General features: G+C 44.1%; 1 protein-coding gene and 1 gene segment (V, D, J or C); one reads left to right on the top strand and one right to left on the bottom strand.

Moving 5' to 3' along the window:
* The window catches only part of LOC144481043 (uncharacterized), a 420,433-nt gene that overhangs the window by 240,275 nt on the left and 156,664 nt on the right, over positions 1–23,494 (top strand). The window lies entirely within an intron of this gene.
* LOC144480677 (Ig heavy chain C region, membrane-bound form-like) overlaps positions 20,035–23,494 on the bottom strand; it is a 46,695-nt gene continuing 43,235 nt past the window's right edge. The window contains 2 exon segments of the C gene segment in view: positions 20,035–20,078; positions 20,218–20,345. Coding sequence covers positions 20,070–20,078; positions 20,218–20,345 — 137 coding nt within the window.

Raw genomic sequence — 23,494 nt, 5'->3', positions numbered from 1 at the left:
TAGTTTGGACCAGGGAGCGGCACGGGCTTGGAGGGCCGAAGGGCCTGTTCCTGTGCTGTATTGTTCTTTATTCTTTGTTCTTTGTTCTCTCTTTCTCTCTCCTTCCCTCCCTCTGGGTATCTGATCCTTTTGTTTTATTCCGATGGTATTTATCTCTCTCTCCCCGTCTCTCACGGTTACTGATCCTGTTGTTGTCTTTCTATGCTAGTTATCTCTCCCTCTCTCTTTCTGTCGCTGACCCTAATGAGCCTTCAGTTCCGCTTTAACCCCTGCCCCATTCGGACTCCGAATTGACAATGCAAATCTTAACCCTTAACCCCAGGTGTCTGTGTGCGTGTCCTCTGTGACTTCACTTCCTTTTGGTTACCTCATTCCCGCTCCATGACCTCACTTCTTCTGCCTATCTCCACTGGTGCACTCTGGGTATTGTAAACCCACATTCCAAGAGGGCGATGGTTGGATGATTCCTGTCCAATCAGCGTGAAGCAGTGGATGACAGGCCGCTGGAAAGATAAACCAGAGAGCTGAGATACCATTGCAATTGATTTTCTGTCAAATCGCAGTAAGGTAGCTGGATATTGAACAGTTGACTTGGCCAGAGGTGGGGGCGGAGATCCTGCGGTATGTGTCCCAACGCTCATTCAGGAAATGTAAACTAAAATGAGAAAGTTCTGAAAGCACTCAGTGATTCAGTTAAAACAAAGAACAAAATAACAAACAAAAGGAGAGCACAGGATCAGGCCCTTCGGCCCTTCAGGACCTGTGCTGATCATGGTGTCCTGAAAAAACTACAAAAAAAAATCTTCCACCCTCACTCGGCCCGGATCCTTCTATTCCCTCCGTATTCACGCTACAGAATTAGTCTCATGGCCGTGTAATCCTCAAAGAGAGTGATTCAACCACCGGCGACACAGAGCTTTCCACATTCTGCTCAACAATTCTCGACTACTTTTATACATCTCAGAAGGTGGGTGTACAGGTCAGGAATTTGATTAACCAGGTATTCTGAACTGACTTACCAATCACGTGGGTCAAATTAGAAATTGAGATGCATTCATCCAGGTTCATATTCTAAATTGCTTTCGTTTGCAGCTGAACGCTCACAGACAACACACAGAACCCCCGGTCTGAGCTGATCTCAGTGAGTTTATTGATGGATTATTAATCTAAATCCACACAAAATCCACACATCTGAGCCAAGAAACAAGTTTGCCTCGAATGAGTTACCTTGTGTCAAATAGTTAGAAATCTCATTTTGGAAATGGAATGTCGGAGTATTTTTAAATTTCACTGGTGTGCAATGTTTTGGAATAGCTTTCCAAAAAAACTCTTATTTATACATTCCAATTTAAAGATTTAATATATACACAGTCGTCAGTATTTGTGCTATCTTATTTAAAGAAGTAAACTCAAAAGATATTCAACACGAACACAAAAGGTGATGTCACTCCGTGACCACATCACTAGAACAAAGAACAAAGGACAATACAGCACAGAAACGCGCCCTTCGGCCCTCCAAGCCCGCTCCCTAGTCCAAACTAGACCATTCTTTTGTATCCCTCCATTCCCACTCCGTTCATGTGGCTATCTAGATAAATATTAAACGTTCCCAGTGTGTCCGCCTCCACCAGCTTGCCCGGCAGCGCATTCCAGGCCCCTACCACCGTCTGTGTGAAATACGTCCTTCTGATATCCGTGTTAAACCTCCCCCCCCCCCGCCCCCCGCCCCCCCTCACCTTGAACCTATGACCCCTCGTGAACGTCACCACCGATCTGGGAAAAAGCTTCCCACCGTTCGCCCTTTCTATGCCTTTCATAATTTTATACACCTCTATTACTACTACTAAAGGAATTGGTGAGAATGGAAAAAGATTCTCTGGAAATCAAAACATAGTCCTTAAAAATCAAAGAGTAGCACTCGAGAAAATCTCAATAAGAGCATTGAAAATCAATACTTTGTCCCCTGCAGATGAATCTTTCAGATACTAAATTGCTCCAAAGATCAAATTGGAATTGAAGCAAAAGTTCATAATTTTATTCTAAGCAGATTTCTGTTGCGAGATCTTCAGTTAAGGGAGGAGATCACAGGTGTTGCTTTTAAAAAGCGACATTGCAGCACCGAAAATCAGTGACACTTCCAGAATATTAAATCCCAGCAAGTTATAGGCTTTGTTAACATCAGTAGAAATAAATTATTGTCAGACTATCAATACTGAACAGCAGCAATGATAGCAGAATCCAACCCCTGCAGTCACTTATGAACCTGTTGATGTCTTAGGAGCCATTCAGACTGAGTGAATCCCTTCTCACACACAGAACAGTTGAATGCCCTCTTAGTGTGTGTATGTTGGTGAGCCAGCAAATTGAAAGAATTTGCGAATCCCTTTCCAAACACAGAGCAAGTGAACGGCCTCTCTCTCTGTGAACCCGCTGGTGAGCAGAGAGGCTGGATGACCGATTGAATCCCTTCCTGCACACGGAGCATGTGAATGGTCTCTGCAGTGTGTGTGTCGGTGAGCAGTGAGGTTGGATGACTGCCTGAAATTCTTTCCACAGTCAAAACAGCTGAATGTCTTCTCTTCAGTGTGAATTCGCTGGTGTCTCAGCAGGGTTGGTGAAACTGTGAATCTTTTCCAAACACAAAGCAAGTAAACGGTCTCTGTCCAGTGTGATTTCGCTGGTGTGCAACAAGAGAGGATGCCTGTCTGAAACTCTTTCCGTAGCCAGTGCAGCTGAATGGTTGCTCCTCCATGTGAACTCTCTGGTGTGACAGTAAGCGGGATGACCCACTCAATCCCTTCAGATACTCGGGGCAGGCAAATGGCCTCTCCCAGCATAAATTCCCTGGTGCGACAGCAGGTGGAATGACTGAGTGAATTCCTTCCCACACACGCAATAATTGAAAGGCCTCTCCACAGTTTGAGTGCTTTGGTGCACAGTGAGTGCTGAAGAGTGTCTGAATCTCTTCCCACAGGAAGTACAGATGAATGTTTCTTCCTCAGTGTGAATCTGCTTTTGAGACCAAAGCCCAGCTGACTGAATAAATCCCTCCCCACACATAGAGCAGGTGAATGGCCTCTCTCCAGTGTGACTGCGGCAATGGCTTTCCAGCAGGGAAATGTAACTGCATCATTTCCCACAGTCCTCACATTTCCATTGTTTTTCCATGGTGCTGATGTCCATGTGCCTCACCAGGTTGCATGATCAGTTTAAGCCTCGTCCACACACAGAACACGTGTACAGTTTCTCGTCGCTGTGAATGGTGTGATTATTTTCAGCCTGTGTAACTGGTTAAAGCTCTTTCCAGAGTCAGATCACTGGATCACTCTTACTCGCTTTTCAGTCACACTGATGTTTAACATCTTCTCTTCCAGGCAGAACAGACAAACTTTTCGCATTCCACGTTCAAATTCTGAGGATATTCAGGTCCTAATAAACCGAGACTCTGTCTGATTTGGATGTGATGTTTCCTCACATCACTTGTAAACGATGTTTACAAAATTAGTCACATTCAGTCCAGGATAGAAATTCTGAACAGGCAATTGTAGTTGCTGTGGACCATTATATCCCACCCCATGTGGATTTGAAGATCGCGCTGGATGTAATATACATCACTAAAAATAGCTTTGAGATGAAACATCCCGAGGCCTTATTCAGCGTGGCCGGGGACTTCAATCAGACCAAGCTCAAGAGCGTACTACTAAGTTACCGCCAACACATCTCCTGTTCCATCAGAAGCCCAAACATCCTGAGCCACTGCTACACAAATATCAAACATGCCTACCACTCTATCGCCCGCCCACACTTTGGCAAATCAGACTACAAGGCTGTGTTCCTGCTCCCGACTTACAAGCAAAAACTGAAGCGGGAGAATCCATCAAAGAAAGTCATGCAATGTTGGTCTGAGGAATCAGATGATCTCCTATGGGGCTGCTTAGAGTCAGTAGGCTAGTCAGTTTTGAAAAACTTTGCGACTAGCCTGAACGCGTACACCACTACAGTAACTAACTTCATTTGTAAGTGTATAGAAGAGTGTGTGCCAAAGAGGAAAATTTGAGTGTTTCCCAACCGGAAACCATGGTTGAACAGGGATATCCACTGCTTGCTGAATTCTCGGTCTGAGGCGTTCAAGTCAGGCGACCCTGACCTATACAAGGAAGCCAGATGCAATCTAAGGAAGCGTCCTGCAATTCCCATATGGCCCAGAATTTAAATGAAATTATCTCCAGCTGAATAGACCCCCCGCCATGTTACCAAGTCCTGATTTGTAATAGTATAGTTGTAGATATATTGAAATATTTTGGGAGCATTATGCACTGATGAATAAACCAAATGCAAGAACTGATCTGGCACCTAAAAACAGTAAATAGTTGGTAGCGTGTCAGAGAATGGAAGTGACGATTTTTAGTTAAATATCGGACCACAGTTCAGTATCTGCCGCCATCCATTCCACTTGGAGGGGACACAAAGCCATGGGTTTGTGGAGACGGGCAAAGCACAAAATCCTGAGTCGGTCCAAGTGCAAAATGTAATCATCCATGTTGCCATTATGGCAAGTGGAAGACGTGAAATGGTGAGTTAATCTGTTTGTTTACCAAAGTGTAACTAAGGAGCAGGTTGTTACCTAATTGTTCCCCCGGAGACTCTCATTCAGAATAAATGAGGGACTCTTTGAATGTGTCACAGAGCAAAGTTTTAAGTTTCTGAAAACCCTTTAGTTTCTGAGAGACGATGCACGGACCAGCGAAAGGTCTCTTCTATGCCATTTACTACCCTATTCTTGCTGCTATAGGTGTCCCTGGTAAGAAATGGAACTCAAAAAAGTTATTTAAGTTGTATCGTTTTTTAAAAAAAACCACAATAATTTGGGCTCTTCTCTTTCAGGAACGGGCTCATTATGCTATTTAGCACTGATGAGTTTAAGGAACTTCAACGGGGTACCAACATATGTATATAGGCGCCTTATTTGATATTATACCGTATATTGGTAAATTCTATGCTTTACTTGATTGAATCATGGACTATTCCAAGACATGATTCAATTTATTCTGCTGCACAAAGATAGAAATGCATTTAATTGGGTGGCCTAATTTGCACTATATTTGATGACTTTGCATCTGTTATATTGTCGAACTTTGAGTTTCATTAAATGTTGTGAAATTCGCTGGTGTTCGGAATGTTATTTTGGAAGTACCGTGCATTTTCGTGCCGTGATTTATTGGTGAATCAACTATTGCATTCTTTGAATTAGATGAGATCGAATATTTTAAAAAATCATGTCGTGATTGCAAGAATTTGCAGTGCGGCGTCTGCAATGATTTAATAGTTACAATACACTGATTTATCACTGGGCAGCCCCCAATATTAATGTAGTCATAGGAATTAATTAAGGAAAGAAACATAGAAACACAGAACAGTACAGCACAGTACAGGCCCTTCGGCCGTCGATGTTGTGCCGAGCTTTGACCAAAACCAAGATCAAGCTATCCCACTCCCTATCATTCTGGTGTGCTCCGTGTGCCTATCCAATAACTGCTTGCAAGTTCCGAAAGTGTCTGACTCCACGATCACGGCAGGCAGTCCATTCCACACCACAACCACTCTCTGAGTAAAGAACCTACCCCGGACATCCCTCCTACATCTCCCACCATGAACCTTACAGTCATGCCGCCTAGTAACAGCTACATCCACCCGAGGAAATAGTCTCTGTACGTCCACTCTATCTATCCCTCTCATCATCTTATAAACCTCTATTAAGTCGGCTCTCATCCTCCTCCGCTCTAAAGAGAAAAGCCCTCGCACCCTCAATCTTTCCTCATAAGACTTACGCTGCAAACCATGCAGCATCCTGGTATATCTCCTTTGCATTCTCTCCAATGCTTCCACATCCTTCTAATAGTGAAGTGGCCAGAACTGCACACAATATTCCAAATGTGGTCTCACCAAGGTCCTGTACAGTTGCAGCATAACCCCACAGCTCTGAAAACTCAAATCCCCTGTTAATAAATGCAAACGCACTATAGGCCTTCTTCACGGCTCTAACCACTTGCGTGGTAACCTTCAGAGATCTGTGGATATGAACCCCAAGATCTCTGTTGCTCCACATTCCTCAGAACCCGACCGTTGACCCTGTAATCCGCATTCAAATTTGTCCAACCAAAATGAATCACCTCGCACTTATCAGGGTTAAACTCCATCTGCCATTTTTCGGCCCAGCTCTGCATCCTATCAATGTCTCTTTGCAGCCTACAACAGCCCTCCACCTCATGCACTACTCCACCAATCTTGGTGTCATCAGGAAATTTACTGATCCACCCTTCAGCCCCCTCCTCCAAGTCATTGATAAAAAAACACAAATAGCAGAGGACCCAGTACTGTTGTATCCCTGTGGGACACCGCTGGTAACTGGTCTCCAGTCTGAAAATTTTCCATCCACCACGACCCTCTGTCTTCTATGAGATACAGTAAGATGTTTAACAACAGCAGGTTAAAGTCCAACAGGTTTATTTGGCAGCAAAAGCCACACAAGCTTTCGGAGTCCCAAGCCCCTTCTTCAAGTGAGTGGGAATTCTGTTCACAAACAGGGCATGTAAAGACACAAACTCAATTTACATGAATAATGGTTGGATTGCGAATACTTACAGCTAATCCAGTCTTTAAGATATAAACAATGTGAGTGGAGAGAACATCAAGACAGGCTAAAGAGATGTGTATTGTCTCCAGACAGTGAGACTCTGCAGGTCCCGGCAAGCTGTGGGGATTACAAATCGTGTGACATGAACCCAATATCCCAGTTGAGGCCGTCCTCATGTGTGTGGAACTTGGCTATCAGTTTCTGCTCAGCGACTCTGTGCCGTCGTGTGTCGTGAAGGCCGCCTTGGAGAACGCTTACCCGAATATCAGAGGCCGAATGCCCGCGACCGCTGAAGTGCTCCCCAACAGGAAGAGAACAGTCTTGCCTGGTGATTGTCAAGCAGTGTTAATTCATCAACAGGGCACCATTATATGCCCTGTTTGTGAACAGAATTCCCACTCACCTGAAGAAGTGGCTTGGGGCTCCAAAAGCTTGTGTGGCTTTTGCTACAAATAAACCTGTTGGACTTTAAGCTGGTGTTGTTAAACTTCTTACTGTGTTTACCCCAGTCCAACGCCGGCATCTCCACTCCTATGAGATAGCCAGTTAGTAATCCAATCGGCCAAATTTCCCTCCATCCCACACCTCCTTACTTTCTTCATGTGCCAACCATGGGGGACCTGACCAAACGCCTTACTAAAATCCATGTATGTGACATCAACTGCTCTACTTTCATCTACACACGTAGCTACCTCTTGAAAGAATTCAATCAAATTTGTGAGGCAAGACTGACCCTTCATGAATCCGTGTTGAATATAAAGGTTTCAAAGGGATGAATGGATAATCAAGAGTTTAAATCTGCTATGCAGGTTTTTCTTGTGCTGATAGATTTTCTACATTTGATTTTTATTTTGGATATTTTTGTGGGTGTCCGTGACAAGGTCAACATTTAGAACCATTGATTCAGAAGGAGGCCATTCGGCCCATCGAGGCTCCACCGACCATATTCCCACCTGGCCCTATCCCTTTAACTTCTCGTAATAACACTGCTGGTACACTTGATATTAAGGGGCAATTTAGCATGGCCAATTAACCTAACCCGCATATCTTTGGACTGTGGGAGGAAACAGGAGCACCCAGAGGAAACCCATGCAGACACGAGGAGAACGTACAAACGCCACACAGTATCTCACAATTTAACCCGGATTCCTGTCACTATGAGGAAACAGTGATAACCACTGTGCCACCATGTCACCCATTATTAATCATCTGTGATTGCAGATGGAAAAGGTAAAGCTGCTCTTGTTTCTTCAGCCACTGCTGTACGTATGGGGAGAACTTTCACAAAGACATTTAAAACCGAAGGACATAAGTAGATAGTTCACACAAAATTTGATCAAAGAATTATGAACGTCCTAAAGAGGGATGGCGAGAAACAACCGTTGATAGCGGAAGTTCCAGATAATAGGGCCTCGACAGCTAAAGCTGTAACTACTGCCAAAGGCTGGATAAACATCAGGGACACACAAGGGGACAGAGTTGGAGGTAAACTGTGAACTCAGTTGGCTGCAGGAAGCTGCAGGGACCTGGAATGACGAGACTATGGAGATATTTAAAGATGAGGAGGATGAGATTATTAAAAACGAGACACTGCTGGACTGGGAATCAATAAAAAATTAGCGAGCATAGACTTGATTGATGTACTGGGCCTGTTGTGAATAACGGCATCAGTAACAATTGTTTGGAATGAGCTGAAGTTGGGTAACTAATCGCGAGCTGACCAGGAAACAGAGTTTGTGGCGGGCTCAGATTGCAATACTTTCTACAATGACACATGTTTAGTTCAGCATTGGATATTGAACGAATGCCAACTACTAGAGTCTGGGGGTGGCAAAAGGTAAGATAAGGACGGATTCGGTAACTGATTCGATGAGTCAGTAATTGGTTTTTGGATTCTGCCCTGTAGCTTTTCACTCTTTTTACCTCTCACAGCGAACTTATTGGCGATTGTAATCTTATGCCGAGAGCGGTGTGGACTCTCCCGGTGCATCACCTACTACCTGGTGGCGATAGCGGTGAGTGATTTCTTGGTCATCATCACTGCCGTCATCCTCAATCGGATCGGACGCATCTACTTTTCTAACAGTGTCCTATCCACCACCCCCGCATGTAGAGTCAGTGCCTTGCTGGCCTTTGCGACTCGGGATGGTTCAGTTTGGCTGACTGTGGCTTTCACCATCGACCGTTTCGTGGCCATCTGCTGTCACAGCCTGAAGACCAGATACTGCGCCGACAAAACAGCATTGCGGGTTATAGGGATAGTCTGTGCCCTCAGCTGTGTGGAAAACTTCCCTTACTACTTTGTCTACCAGCCCTTGTACATCCTGGATGGGGTGCCCTGGTTCTGCGACATGAAGGTCACCTTCTACACAGCTCCAGCCTGGCTGGCCTATGACTGGCTGGACAAAATCTTAACCCCACTTCTTCCGTTCCTCCTCATTCTGCTACTCAACGCCCTGACTGTAAGACACATCTTAGCGGCCAGCAGTGCCCGCAGGAGACTCCGGGGCAACGAGAACCAGGGAGATCCGGAGATGGAAAACCGCAGGAAGTCCATTGTCCTGCTCTTCGCCATCTCGCTCAGTTTTCTTCTCCTGTGGGCTACCTATGTCGGACATTTCCTCTATGCACGGCTCGCAAGTGCGGGCTACCTCACCAGCCTGGATTTCAATAGTCCAGACTATATCCTTCAAGAGGCAACTAACATGTTCCAGTCACTCAGTTCCTGCAACAATGTCTTCATCTATGCAGTGGCCCAGAACAAGTTCAGAGAGGAGCTGAAGAAATTGCTGATCTGTCCCTTCACCATGCTCACTGGTGGGTTTAAACAGTGGAAAAATTAACAATTATTTCCCAGGAACATCAGAGTAGCCCAGTGTGTAGCTGCCTCTGTCTCTCCGTTTCTCTTTATCTGTTTGTCTGTCTCTGTCTTTCTCTGTCGCTCTCTCTCTCTGTGTCTCTCTCACGCGCGCACACACACACACACACACAGGAATTTATAAGTCCCACGTTCAACATCCCACCCTTCATGTATTTAGGGCATTTCCTGTTGCACAAAGTGTTCCGTGTTGTCAATATTGAAGGAGTCCTGAACTGATGCGTGGTCCAAATACTGGATGAGATGCGAAGCCACGTTCTGTGTTTGCCCTCTCAAATGTGATGTTGTAATATTAAAACCCGATTTTGTGCATTCTCATTTAACACCACGAAAATCAGTGTCTGCTTATTTCTCTCATTACCATTTTCTTGTGGAGGAGATGGGGGCGGGGGAGGGGGAAGGGTGGGGGGGGGGGAGGTGTGGGGGATGGGGGCGGGGCGGGTGGGAGGGGACAGTGTTCTTCGTCAGTTCACGTTTGTTGCTGTGGTTCCTACATTTATTTCTTTCTCTCTTTCTTTCTTTCCCGCTTTCTTTCTTTCCCGCTTCCTTTCTTTCCCTCTTTCTTTCTTTCCCTCTTTCCTTCTTTCCGGCTTTCTTTCTTTCCCTCTTTCTTTCTTTCCCTCTTTCTTTTTTTCCCTCTTTCTTTCTTTCCCTCTTTCTTTCATTCTTTCCCGCTTTCTTTCCCGCTTCCTTTCCTTCTTTCTTTCCTCCTTTTCTGCATGTCAACCGCGTTATTCATGACCTGAGACCTCCCGAACCGTCATCAACAGTGCATGAAGTGCTTTTTAAAGAAATGCTGCAGACAGATTTTGCAGTGGCATATCCAAATCCCATTTGGATCCCTGAATGCCACCTATCCATTCATTGTTTGCCGACTGAGTGTGAATGGTGTTGGGAGTCGAGGAGGCGGGGTGGGGGGGGGGCGGGGTGTGCGGTTGGTATGCATCACACTTGGCCTCCTGCAATATGAACAGTGACAGGGGATATTGTCGAATAATAGAAACAAAACACTGTTACTAATCCCAAATATACCATGATGCAATCACAAACAGGATCAAATCTCCTTTAAAACTATTGAGTGCAATGAAATTCAGACAAGCTTTACTATTTTCATACCAAACGTAGGGACTGATCTAATTCGAACCGGAGCGCTTTCTGCTTCATTTAAGACTGAGACAGAGACTCAGGCTATGAGAAGAGTCATTGTCTCAAATACACTGGTAACTGAACTCGATCTTGTCTGATTTAAACAAAGGCAAGGCCTTGTTCAACACTAAATGAGACAGTGTCAAGTGCAGTATAACCAATGTGTGCAATTGCAAACATTAAGAATTGTGTTATAGAGTCATAGAGGTTGACAGCTTGGAACAGCCCCTTCGTCCTAACTTGTCCATGCCGCCCAGTTTTTACCTCTAAGCTAGTCCCAATTGCCCACGGTTGTCTCAGCTCGCTCCATACCCATCTTACCCAAGTAACTGTCGAAATGCTTTTTAAAAGACAAAATTGTACTCGCCTCTACTACTACCTCTGGCAGCTCGTTCCAGAAACTCACCACCCTCTGAGTGAAAAAGTGCCGCTCTGGGCCCTATTGTATTTCTCCCCTCTCAACTTAAACGTTTGCTCTCTAATTTTAGACTCCTCTACCTTTGGGAAAAGATGTTGACTACCTCCCTCATCTACGCCCCTCATTATTTTATAGGCCTCTATAAGATCACCATTTGTCTCTGTTTTTTTGAAAGTAAGACCGTCTAAACATTATACAGGCTAGCATGTCATGTAATACTTATGTAGTTCATTATACACACGCGCAATTAGTTGGTAGGGCACAACACCAGTGTAAATTGACAAACTACAATGAAAACATATGTTTCTAATTAGTGCAATGTCAGTGTAATATTGACTACCTTAGTCCTGTCCTTCAAACTAATTCATCTCTGGAAGTTTGTCACAGCATTGACCCTAATTTTTGAACCTAATATTACATACTCAGGGTCTCCAAATGCATTTTACAGACAATGGATTTGATTTCAAGTGCAGTCGATACTGTAATGCAGGAATTATTATTTACACAGAGGGAGGCTGCAAGGTTCAATTCTTTATCAGGAAGTTTTGTCAATCTGGCACGAACACGAATAAAGGAATGCAAGAATCGGGTACTTACCAGATAATTTCCACTGGGGATAAGAATAAGACAGGGGATAAGAATCAGTTCTCAAAATCAACAAAGTATCACAAAATATGTTTATGACACGTCGAGGAACTAATCTTATTGAACTCAATATTAGCCTCTTTCTTCGGACGAGCCAGCTTCAATGGACTATGAAATACAATGTACAGTGGGGGCGATGACCTCATTTCATTGTCGCAGGAATATTAATTCAAAAATTCAGCTAATCTTCTGCGGGCCAGGGTTCGAATCCCGCCATGGCAGCTGAACTTGAATTCAATAAAAAAAGTCGGCGGTTAAGAATCTACTAATGACCATGAAGCCATTGTTGATTGTTGGAAAAGCAACTGGTTCATTAATGTCCTTTCAGGAAGGACATCTGCGTCCTTGCCCACACAGTAACGTAGTTGACTCTCAACTTCTCTTCAAGAGCAAATAGGGATGCGCAAAGAAATGTTGGCCAGCCAGCGGTGCCCATGTCCCATGAATGAATAGAAAAAAAAAGTAAACCTCTTTGCCATAAAGCCTGGAATGTGGATGCAAGCTCCTCCCTAAATGTCCCGTCGTGTGAAGTATTGCCCCTTGACAAAGATATTTCCTGTAATCACAACTGTCACCCGTGATACCAATAAACTGATGGTCCACTGGAGCAAGCTGAGAGGGAGTGATTGGAGGCAGTAGTGCTGGTGAGAGATGAATTGAATTGTTTATTTATTTAATTAGTCAGCTAGTGTGTGGTTTTTTTTGGCCTTTACTTTTGCAGTAGAATTTTAAGTTTAAAGTGAAAACTGGAAGTGGGCTGCTAAGGAGTCTGGGAAGGGTTTTTATTTTAACTTTAAAAGTCGGTTACCTGGGAGGTTCCCCCTCATTGTTCCACTGGAGCAAGCTGAGAGGGAGTGATTGGAGGCAGCAGTGCTGGTGAGAGATTAATTGAATTGTTTATTTATTTAATTTGTCAGCTCGTGCGTGTTTTTTTTTGGCCTTTACTTTTGCAGTAGAATTTTAAGTTTCAAGTGAAAACTGGAAGTGGGCTGCTAAGGAGTCTGGGAAGGGTTTTTTAAGCGCGCGAAGTATAAAAGATAGGCTGCAGTATACAGCGGGCAGCATCGGGAGCGGGCGGGGAGTGAGTGGGAAGCAGAGTGTGAGCTATAAGGCTTTGGCTCACAGGGCTTAGGCAGAAAGGGCGAGCAGGGGTGAGTTTGAATTCATTTTTGCACTTTCTACCTGATACTGGCAAGGTATCTAGAGGGGATGGGTGTGCAGGCAGTGCTATGTTCCTCTTGCACTATGTTTCAGGTGAGGTACGACGACAGTGTCCCTGCTGATTACACCTGTGGGAAGTGCACCCATCTGCAGCTCCTCCAAAACCGTGTTAGGGAACTGGAGCTGGAGTTGGATGAACTTAGGATCATTAGGGACGCAGAGGTGGCCATAGACAGAAGCTTTAGGAATACAGTTACTCCGAGGAATGAAAACAGATGGGTGACGGTGAGAGGGGCTGGGAGGAAGCAGTCCGTGCAGGGATCCCCGGTGGTCGTTCCCCTGAGCAACAAGTATTCCGTTTTGGATACGGTTGAGGGGGATGACATACCAGTGGTGAGCCGCAGTGAGAGGATCCCCAGCACTGTGTCCGTCTCTGTGGCTCGGGAGGGTAAGGGGCAGAGCGGGAGGGCAATAGTTATTGGGGACTCGTTAGTTAGAGGGATAGATAGGAGGTTCTGTGGCAGCAAAAGAGACTCACGGATGGTATGTTGCCTACCGGATGCCAAGGTCCGTGAAGTCTCAGACCGTGTTTTCCAGATTCTGAAGGGGGAGGGGAAACAGTCACAAGTCGTGGTACACATTGGTACCAATGACATAGGTAAGCGAAGGGACGGGTATTTTAAAGCAGGAATTTCTGGAGCTGGGCTGGAAGCTGAGAGCCAAGACAAAACATGTGGTCATCTCTGGTACGTTGCCGGTGCCACGTGATAGCGAGTTGAGGAACAGGGAGAGAGTGCAGTTAAACATGTGGTTGCAGGGATGGTGTAGGAGGGAGGGTTTCAGATACGTGGATAATTGGAACACATTCTGGGGAAGGTGGGACCTGTACAAACAGGACGGGGTGCACCTGAACCAGAGGGGCACCAATATCCGAGGAGGGAAATGTGTTACGGCTCTTCAGGGGGTTTTAAACTAATTTGTCAGGGAAGTGGGAAAAGGAGTTGTAGTCCAGAATTCAGTGAGGGTGGTGAGGTATTGCGGAAGGTACCAGGGTCAAGGGTGGGTACCGGTAGACAGGAAGGTGGGTTGAAGTGTGTCTACTTCAATGCAAGGAGCATCCGGAACAAGGTAGATGAACTTGGGGCGTGGATTGCTACTTGGGACTACGATGTTGTGGCCATTACGGAGACGTGGGTAGAACAAGGACAGGAATGGTTGTTGGACATTCCGAGGTATAGATGTTTCACTAAGTGTAGGGAAGCTGGTAAAAGAGGTGGAGGAGTGGCATTGTTAATCAAGGATAGTTTAACGGCTGCGGAAAGGCACTTCGAGGGGCATCTGCACATTGAGGTAATATGGGCTGAGGTTAGAAATAGGAAAGGAGCGGTCATGTTGTTAGGAGATTACTATAGGCCCCCAAATAGTAATAGAGATGTGGAGGAAGAAATTGCTAAGCAGATTATGGATATGTGTGGGGGCCACAGGGTAGTTGTCATGGGGGACTTTAACTTTCCAAATATTGATTGGAGACTTTGTAGGTCAAATAGTTCGGATGGGGCAGTTTTTGTGCAGGGTGTGCAGGAGGGTTTCCTGACACAATATCTGGATAGGCCGACAAGAGATGAGGCCACATTGGATTTGGTACTGGGAAATGAACCGGGCCAAGTGTTAGATTTGGTTGTGGGAGAGCACTTTCGAGATAGTGACCACAATTCGGTGTCTTTTGTTATTGCAATGGAGAGGGATAGGGCCGTACGGCAGGGCAAGGTTTACAATTGGGGGAGAGGTAATTATGATGCGATTAGGCAAGAATTAGGGGGCATAAGTTGGGAACAGAAACTGTCAGAGAAAGAACTAATGAAAAGTGGAACTTTTTCAAGGAACAAATACTGGATGTCCTTGTTAGGTATGTCGCTGTCAGGCAGGGAGGAAATGGCCGAGTGAGGGAACCATGGTTCACGAAAGAGGTGGAATGTCTTGTGAAAAGGAAGAGGGAAGCTTATGTAGGGATGAGGAAACAAGGTTCAGATGGCTCGATTGAGGGTTACAAGTTAGCAAGGAATGAGCTGAAAAAGGGGCTGAGGAGAGCTAGGAGGGGACACGAGAAGTCCTTGGCGGGTCGGATCAAGGAAAACCCAAGGCGTTTTACTCTTATGTGAGGAATAAAAGAATGACCAGGGTGAGGTTAGGGCCGGTCAAGGACAGTAGTGGGAACTTGTGTATGGAGTCAGTCGAGATAGGCGAGGTGATGAATGAATACTTTTCTTCAGTGTTCACCAAGGAGAGGGGCCATGTTTTTGAGGAAGAGAAGGTGTTACAGGCTAATTGGCTGGAGGAAATAGATGTTCGGAGGGAGGATGTCCTGGCACTTTTGAATAAACTGAAGGTCGATAAGTCCCCTGGGCCTGATTAAATGTATCCTAGGATTCCTTGGGAGGCAAGGGATGAGATTGCAGAGCCTTTGGCTTTGATCTTTGAGTCCTCGCTGTCCACGGGGATGGTGCCAGAGGACTGGAGAATGGCGAATGTTGTTCCTCTGTTTAAGAAAGGGAATAGAAATGACCCTGGTAATTATAGACCGGTTAGTCTTACTTCGGTGGTTGGTAAATTGATGGAAAAGGTCCTTAGAGATGGGATTTACGACCATTTAGAAAGATGCGGATTAATCCGGGATAGTCAGCACGGATTCGTGAAGGGCAAGTCGTGCCTCACAAATTTGATAGAATTTTTTGAGGAGGTAACTAAGTGTGTTGATGAAGGTAGGGCAGTTGATGTCATATACATGGAATTTAGTAAGACGTTTGATAAAGTCCCCCATGGTGGGCTTATGATGAAAGTGAGGAGGTGTGGGATAGAGGGAAAGTTGGCCGATTGGATAGGTAACTGGCTGTCTGATCGAAGACAGAGGGTGGTGGTCGATGGAAAATGTTCGTATTGGAGGCAGGTTGCTAGCGGAGTGCCGCAGGGATCAGTGCTTGGTCCTCTGCTCTTTCTGATTTTTATTAATGACTTAGAGGAGGGGGCTGAAGGGTGGATCAGTAAATTTGCTGATGACACCAAGATTGGTGGACTAGTGGATGAGGTGGAGGGATGTTGTTGGCTGCAAAGAGACATAGATAGGATGCAAAGCTGGGCTGAAAAATGGCAAATGGAATTTAACCCTGATAAATGTGAGGTGATTCATTTTGGTAGGACTAATTTAAATGTGGATTACAGGGTCAAAGGTAGGGTTCTGAAGACTGTGGAGGAACAGAGAGATCTTGGGGTTCATATCCACCGATCTCTAAAGGTTGCCACTCAAGTGGATAGAGCTGTGAAGAAGGCCAATAGTGTGTTAGCTTTTATTAACAGGGGGTTGGAGTTTAAGAGCCGTGGGGTTATGCTGCAACTGTACAGGACCTTGGTGAGACCACATTTGGAATATTGTGTGCAGTTCTGGTCACCTCACTATAAGAAGGATGTGGAAGTGCTGGAAAGAGTGCAGAGGAGATTTACCAGGATGCTGCCTGGTTTGGAGTGTAGGTCTTATGCGGAAAGGTTGAGGGAGCTCGGGCTGTTCTCTCTGGAGCGGAGGAGGCTGAGAGGAGACTTAATAGAGGTTTATAAAATGATGAAGGGGATAGATAGAGTGAACGTTCAAAGACTATTTCCTCGGGTGGATGGAGCTATTACAAGGGGGCATAACTATAGTGTTCGTGGTGGGAGATACAGGAAGGATATCAGAGGTTGGTTCTTTATGCCGAGAGTGGTTGGGGTGTGGAATGGACTGCCTGCAGTGATAGTGGAGTCAGACACTTTAGGAACATGTAAGCGGTTATTGGATAGGCACATGGAGCACACCAGGATGATAGGGAGTGGGATAGCTTGATCTTGGTTTCAGATAAAGCTCGGCACAACATCGTGGGCCGAAGGGCCTGTTCTCTGCTGTACTGCTCTATGTTCTATGTTTTGGATATTTTTGGCCACATCTGAAGTGCTGGAGCGCCATTCAGTGGAATCCAGACTAAAAACTTCTACCTTTCTGTGCAAATATTGTGACATGATTTTTTTGGGGATCATTATTAACGCTGAATTATTATTATCGTTCTGTTTTATCCTTTTTTCCATTTGAAACCTTTGCTTATTTGCACACCAACTGCAATCAATTGTTTCAGGTTGCTCGTTTTCAGTGTCATAATACATGTTCATTTTATTCATATTAATAATTCTATCTTTTATAAGGTTGTACTAAAATTAGGTATGAATAGAATCTTGTCGTAACCCTAACCAGCAAAGTCTCAAAACAGCCAAAATGTATAAATGTGTGTGTGTCCGTGCGTGCGTGTGTGGGTGTGGGTGTATTTGTGTGCGTGCTGATTGTCAGCTAAGCATATTACTAAGTCCAGCAGGTTATACAAAGATAGAAATAAAAACCTCCCTCTACAATCTGGTATGACATTATAGGACAGTTTTGGCACAGGTGTTATGTAAAACAAATCTCCCTCTCCATTATCCAGTCACTCATTCCCAGATTCAGTACCGCATGCCTTAGAAAAAAACAATGGCCCTGACCAACGTGAGACCTCCCGAGCTTGGGGAAAGTACATGGAGATGGGGAGTCTTACCGATTGAAGGTGAAAGTGACAGAATGAGGGGGTTGGGCACATAGCTGCATGGGGCGGTGGATATGATGTGTCAAAGAGTATTGTAACTATAAGACCATAAGACCATAAGACATAGGAGCGGAAGTAAGGCCATTCGGCCCATCGAGTCCACTCCACCATTAAGAGCAGTTTTTCTGAACACGCATGCAGGGGTTCATTTTTATCTCTCTGAAGTTGATATGATATGTAACCAACTCAGATCTCGAAGCTGAACTTCAGGACATTACAATCAAAAGATCCCAGCTTCAGAAAATAAAATGTCAGAAAATACAAAGGACCAAACCAGAATCCTCAGGAGATGCTGCTGTTATCAATAGTCTGCGGAAGAACTTAGTGAGTTGGAGGTGGACAGAATGGTCAGGGCGGGAAGATTTGAATTTCACCGGCAGATCACTGGGGTGATATTCAGTGGCTTCAGGGGGATGGTGTCAGAGTGAATGGAACAGGGAGAGAGGACCCCTGGGGTGATATTCGGCAGTTCAGGGGGATGTTATTAGACGGAATGGAGCCAGGAGAGAGGATCCTTGCGGTGACGTTCAGTGAGTTCAGGGGGATGCAATCAGAGGGAATGGAGCAGGGAGAGGGGATCTCTGGGGTGATGCTCAGTGAGTTCAGGGGGATGGTATCAGGAGGAATGTAGCCGGGAGAGAGGATCCCTGGGGTGAAGATTAGTGAGTTCAGCTGACGGTGTCAGGGGGGATGGAACATGGAGAAAGGGTCACTGGGGTGATGTTCAGTCAGTTCAGCGGGTGGTAATGACGATTATTGGGGATAATGCATAATCGAAAAATTAATAAGAGAGACAGTGGTATTTTTTACATCAAAGGAAATCTTGAAGCAGACATGACTGAATGGGGGAGCAGACTCCTTGGGACGAGTGGTTCCTAATTCTGCTCCTATGTCTTACGGTCTTATGGTCTTATGATCGTCACTGTGTGTTCACCAGAAAATGGAGATGTGAATTTCTAACAGAACATGGGGGCAAAATATATATTTAAGAAAAATTCTGTTTAAGAGAAAATGCTAAGCTGGAGTCTCTGTAGCAGAAGAAGCCGCATTCTCTGGGAACATTTCCAGTAACCTCTGCTCATTTGTTGCTTTCGATTGACCCCAGGATCTGGGAATTTCTACGTTTTTTCCCCCGAGTATATCTCATCGACCCCAAACGCTGGCAATCATTTGGAGGAAATGTGTACTCGATTACATGTTTTTGCAGAAAAGATATCTAGTTCCCTCATGGTTGATACCCCACTGTTCTCTCCGAGTTTTATTATCGAGCTGGTGGCGTCCCTGCCTTGGAACTATTTAATCGGAAGTTAGGGAGAGAGATTAACTCTGACAACCAACGCCGTAGATATCACAGTGTTAGGTGCGACAGTGTCCAGGAAGTTTTCTTCTCCCATATATTGTGCTGTATCGGCCTTTGATGAAGCCGAGGCCTTGCTATTGAAAATTACCTGACATTCGACAGTGACAGACCTGTTTATGCCTGAAATCACAGAGGTTCGCTTCGCTGGTCAACCATTCTGATTCTGGAGTTTATCATCAAGAGGCAGCGGTACAGATTTCTTTACACAGATGATTCACTGGGTGGTGCATTGCCTCTTTCACGGAAGGGACCGTGAGTTCAAACACATCCCAGACAGGACTGGGGAAAAATACCTGCCTGGGAAAACGGGGTAACCGTGTAATCGGGGAAATGGAGCGGTGCCGATGGGTTCCGGAGAAAGTATTTAAGTTTATTTATTTGTGTCACAAACAGACTTACATTAATTTGGCAAAAAAGTTCGTGTGAAAATCCCCTCGTCGCCACACTCCGGCGCCTGTTTGGGTACACTGAGGGAGAATTCAGCATGGCCAATGCATCTCATCAGCACATCTTGCGGTCTGTGGTAGGAAACCAGAGCACCCGGAGGAAACTCACGCAGAAAGGGGGAGAACGTGCAGACTCTGCACAGACAGTGACCCAAGCCGGGAATCGAACCGGGACCCTGGCGCTGTAAAGCAGCAATGTTAACCACTGTGCTCGGTGAGTTTAAAGAAAGGAGTTAAGCAAAGTCAGAATTAGTTATTTATTTCATTCAAGATTTATTTTAAAAATTCAGAGAACGTTTAACATAAAGGTTTGTTTTAAAGTTGACAAAAGTGAACATAACGATTTTATCTTCACATTGAGAATAGAACACGCCTGCTCCGAGCTGTCCAATATATGTACAACGACAACGGCCACAAGAAAGATTAAACAGAAGTTAAACTTATCGGGGAATGAACAATTGAGAAAAAGGAACGAGAAAAATCATTGATTTATTCATGAAATTTAAACTACAGGGAAACTATCAACTACAGTTACATTACAAAACCAAACCTCGGACATTTCATATTGAAATTTGAAATACCGACCACGACTGTCTGAATTTCAGGTGCAGAATGATAAACTGAGAGAATTTTACTCTTAGATTCACCGAGAGCAGATATTTTATGTGTGTCATACATAAATCTTCATAATCAACTGAGGGAAATCTACAGCGTCCATAATTCAACCCATCACTTGATCTGTAAAAAAGAATACAACAATGAAGCAGATGTTAATGATGCGGGGCATTAATGTTAGAGTTTTTAATCAATGAAACATTGAGAGATCTTTCAAATCCCTTCTGCCAGTTTGAAATGTGAGTGGATTGATTCATCTCACCTTCACCAGAGTGACCGCAGTGCTGTAGAAAATGCTCAGGAAGAACAGAACAATGAATGTAGAAGCGGTTGTCCAGATGTTGCTGTTGTCATCCTCATTGCCTTCAATCCAGATGCGGCCTGTGGAATCTATGGGGGTCAGAGCCGAGAAAATATAATTAGATTGCTTTATTTATCCAGCATATCTAAATGTTACTTTGTATATTCTCATTTCTCCTTCCTAAGCTATTAATTCATTCTCTCATTGAATTTTCATATATATCTACTATTGAGTTCGTGACACTCAGTAACCGATCTCTGTAACTATTTTCATACATGTTCTTTCTTACATTCCTCGTACAGACTGTATGGGAAAATATGGCAACTTTTCTTCAGTATCTGCTCATTTTCCAACAATTTCATGCTACCTATTATTGGAGAATATCATGATGTGTTTCGAGGGAGATTTCTGATCTGTTTATTTGTAAACTGTAAATGTTGCTATTGAAGAACTCGAACGTGAGTATCCAACTTGTTTGTTTATCTGTGGGATGGAATCACTTGTCACATTACTAACTTAAATCAGTTTCTCTTTCAGAATATTGGTTGAGTTATTTTATTATTGAAACAATTGTTGGAGAAAATGCCCTTTAAAAAGTAACTTGAATTATACTTCCATCAATAGCCTGACCTTTGTTTTTGAGTTTGTTTATGTGCGCATGCGCATCCCGTGCTTTGCATTATTATTTGTTTGTGTGTTCATGTATGTTTGTGTTAATGTGTGACCCTGTGCCAATGTGTGTTAATTTGTAAATTCATGTGTCTGTATCTGTGTGTACATTATGTTTCTCTGTGAATGTGTATATATGCGTTTATTATTGTGTGTTCAAGTATTTGTTCATTTATTAATGTTTATATTTATGCATGTTTATGCATTCATGCCTGTTAATATATGTGTTAATATGCTTTTGGTCTTCCACCTATCTGTCAATGCATACGTGTTTGTTTTTCTGTGAGTGTGTGTGTGTGTGTGTGTGTGTATGTGTGTGTGTGTGTGTGTGTGTGTGTGTGTAAATGTGCATTTATGCTTTGTTAGAACTTTATAAAGATGATTTGACATATGTTTTGTCCTCATTTGTATTGATGTATGTGTTTCTGTTTTCTTGTACATTGGCATATTAATATTTGCGTCTACATGTGTGTCTGAATAATTTGCTGTTGATCTATGTATTTGTGTGTCCATGTGTATCCTGTTAACGTGCGTCTGTGTGTCTACATTTGTGTGTGAGCTTGTGCATTTTTAAATCCATATTCTTTCATTAAGGTTATATTTGCGTTCCATGTCCTTGGGTGATTCTGTTTGTCTGTATTTCATATGTTTGCGTTTGTGTCTACTTGTTTGTGTGAGAGTGCATGCGTGTTTGTGTGCGTTTCAGTGTATGTATTTGTGTAGCCATTGTGTTTGTGTGTGTGTGGGTGTCGTGTACAGTTTTGCGTCAGTATGCACATGTGTGTATTTTATGTGCATTTCTCGAATTCTATGATGAGTGCATGTTTGTATGTATACATGTGCATTTATGTAACTAATGCATGTGTGTGTACTAATGTGCTGATGTCTTTCAGTGTCAGTGTTTGTGTATGTCTGTGTGCATGTGTGCCCTTGTAAGTACCTGCGTATTTGCATGTGTTTTTCGTGTGTGGAGCTGTGTGTTTGCGTGTGTGTGTGTGTCTGTACCTATGTGTGTTTTTCTGTGCATTTCTGCAATTGTCTGCGTGCTTGCATGTGTGTAGGAAAGTATGCATCTTTGTGTAGATGCATCTGTTTGTGTGTTACTGTCTGTCTATATGCTTCTGTGAATGTGTGTGTTTGTGTGTACTAGAGATGGCACTTGTGTGTCTGTGTATTTGCGTATTTACATGGACATATATGAGTTTATTTTTGTATATCTTTGTCTCTGTTTATACACCCGCGTATTCCTTTGTTTCTTAATTTTTGTGCATGCTTATATTTGTGTGTGTACAAATTTGTGCATGTGAGTATGCATGTGCTCGTTTTTGTGTCGGCGTATGTGTGCATTTATGAATGTGTGTGTATTTGTGTTTTTGTATGTGTGTAATCGCGTGTGTGTTTGTCTTTTTCTTTGTGTATATTTAATTTGTGTTTTTGGGTGTGTGAGTATGCATGTGCTCGTTTTTGTGAGGGCGTATGTGTCTATTTGTGAGTGTGTATGTATGTGTGTTTTTGTATGAATTAGTGTGTGTGTTTGTCTTTTCCTTTGTGTATATTTGATTGTATGTGTATTTGTGTATTTGGTTGTGTGTGGTGTGTGTTTCTGTGTGCGTGCATGTGGGTGTCTGTCAACTGTGTGCAGTTTTGTCGGTCGCCTGTATATTTACTATTGTACTAAATCTCACAGCATGGAAATAAGGGAATTTGACCCTGACGGGTGTGAATTATGGAAAATGTTTTCAACAGTCTCTGTAGATGCAAGGCGAAATTAGTTGAATTAATGTCACAATTTATTTAACAACATAAAAATCAGGGCTAGGTGTATGAAAACCCAGGGAGCGGTTTAAATTTGGATTGTGAGAAATCAATGTTCGCAAACGATGGACTGGAACAAGAGTGTTTAAATTTTGAAAATAATGTTCCATAAATATATATTCCGCAACATGATTAGCATATTGGAAGTTTAGAATTTGCAGCCAGAAATGTAGAAACCCAAATGCACTCTTGGTTACTGAGCCCATGCGTAGAAAGCCGATCTCTTCCATATCTTCTGCTCGGAGAGAAGGAGAGTGGTGAGTTCATAGTTTCCCTCGCTCTATGGGCTGAACAATTTCCATTCCTGTTCTCCTTGCGAAGGAGCTGTAGATAGAGTTGGTTCACTACTGTCCCTCCACCTCTCTTTGTTGGTGAAGTGGGGGTACAGTGGATTAACGACATTCCCCTCTCTATCTCTTTAGTGGGGAATTGGGGGCAGAGTACATTAACTAATATCCTTCCCCCTCTTTTTTGGGGAGTGCTAATTCAGTGGATTAACTCCTCCCTATCCTCTTCTCTTTGTTGAGCAAGTGGGGCTACAATGCTTTTCCTAATGCCACTCCCACTCTCTTTGTTTGTGGAGTGGTGGTTCAGTGGATTATCCAATGCCCCTCCCCCTCACTTTTCTGGGACAGTGGGAATCCAGTGTGTTAACAATTTAAGCCCCCGTCCCCCTCCCTCCATTCTACCACCCCCCCCCACCCCCCGCCCCACGATGGGGGATTGTTGCTCCATGTCTGTGTGACCCTCACTT

This window comes from Mustelus asterias, chromosome 30 (assembly GCF_964213995.1).
Source record: "Mustelus asterias chromosome 30, sMusAst1.hap1.1, whole genome shotgun sequence".
NCBI classification, from domain to species: Eukaryota; Metazoa; Chordata; class Chondrichthyes; order Carcharhiniformes; family Triakidae; genus Mustelus; species Mustelus asterias.
This window is presented reverse-complemented; position numbering and strand designations above follow the sequence as displayed.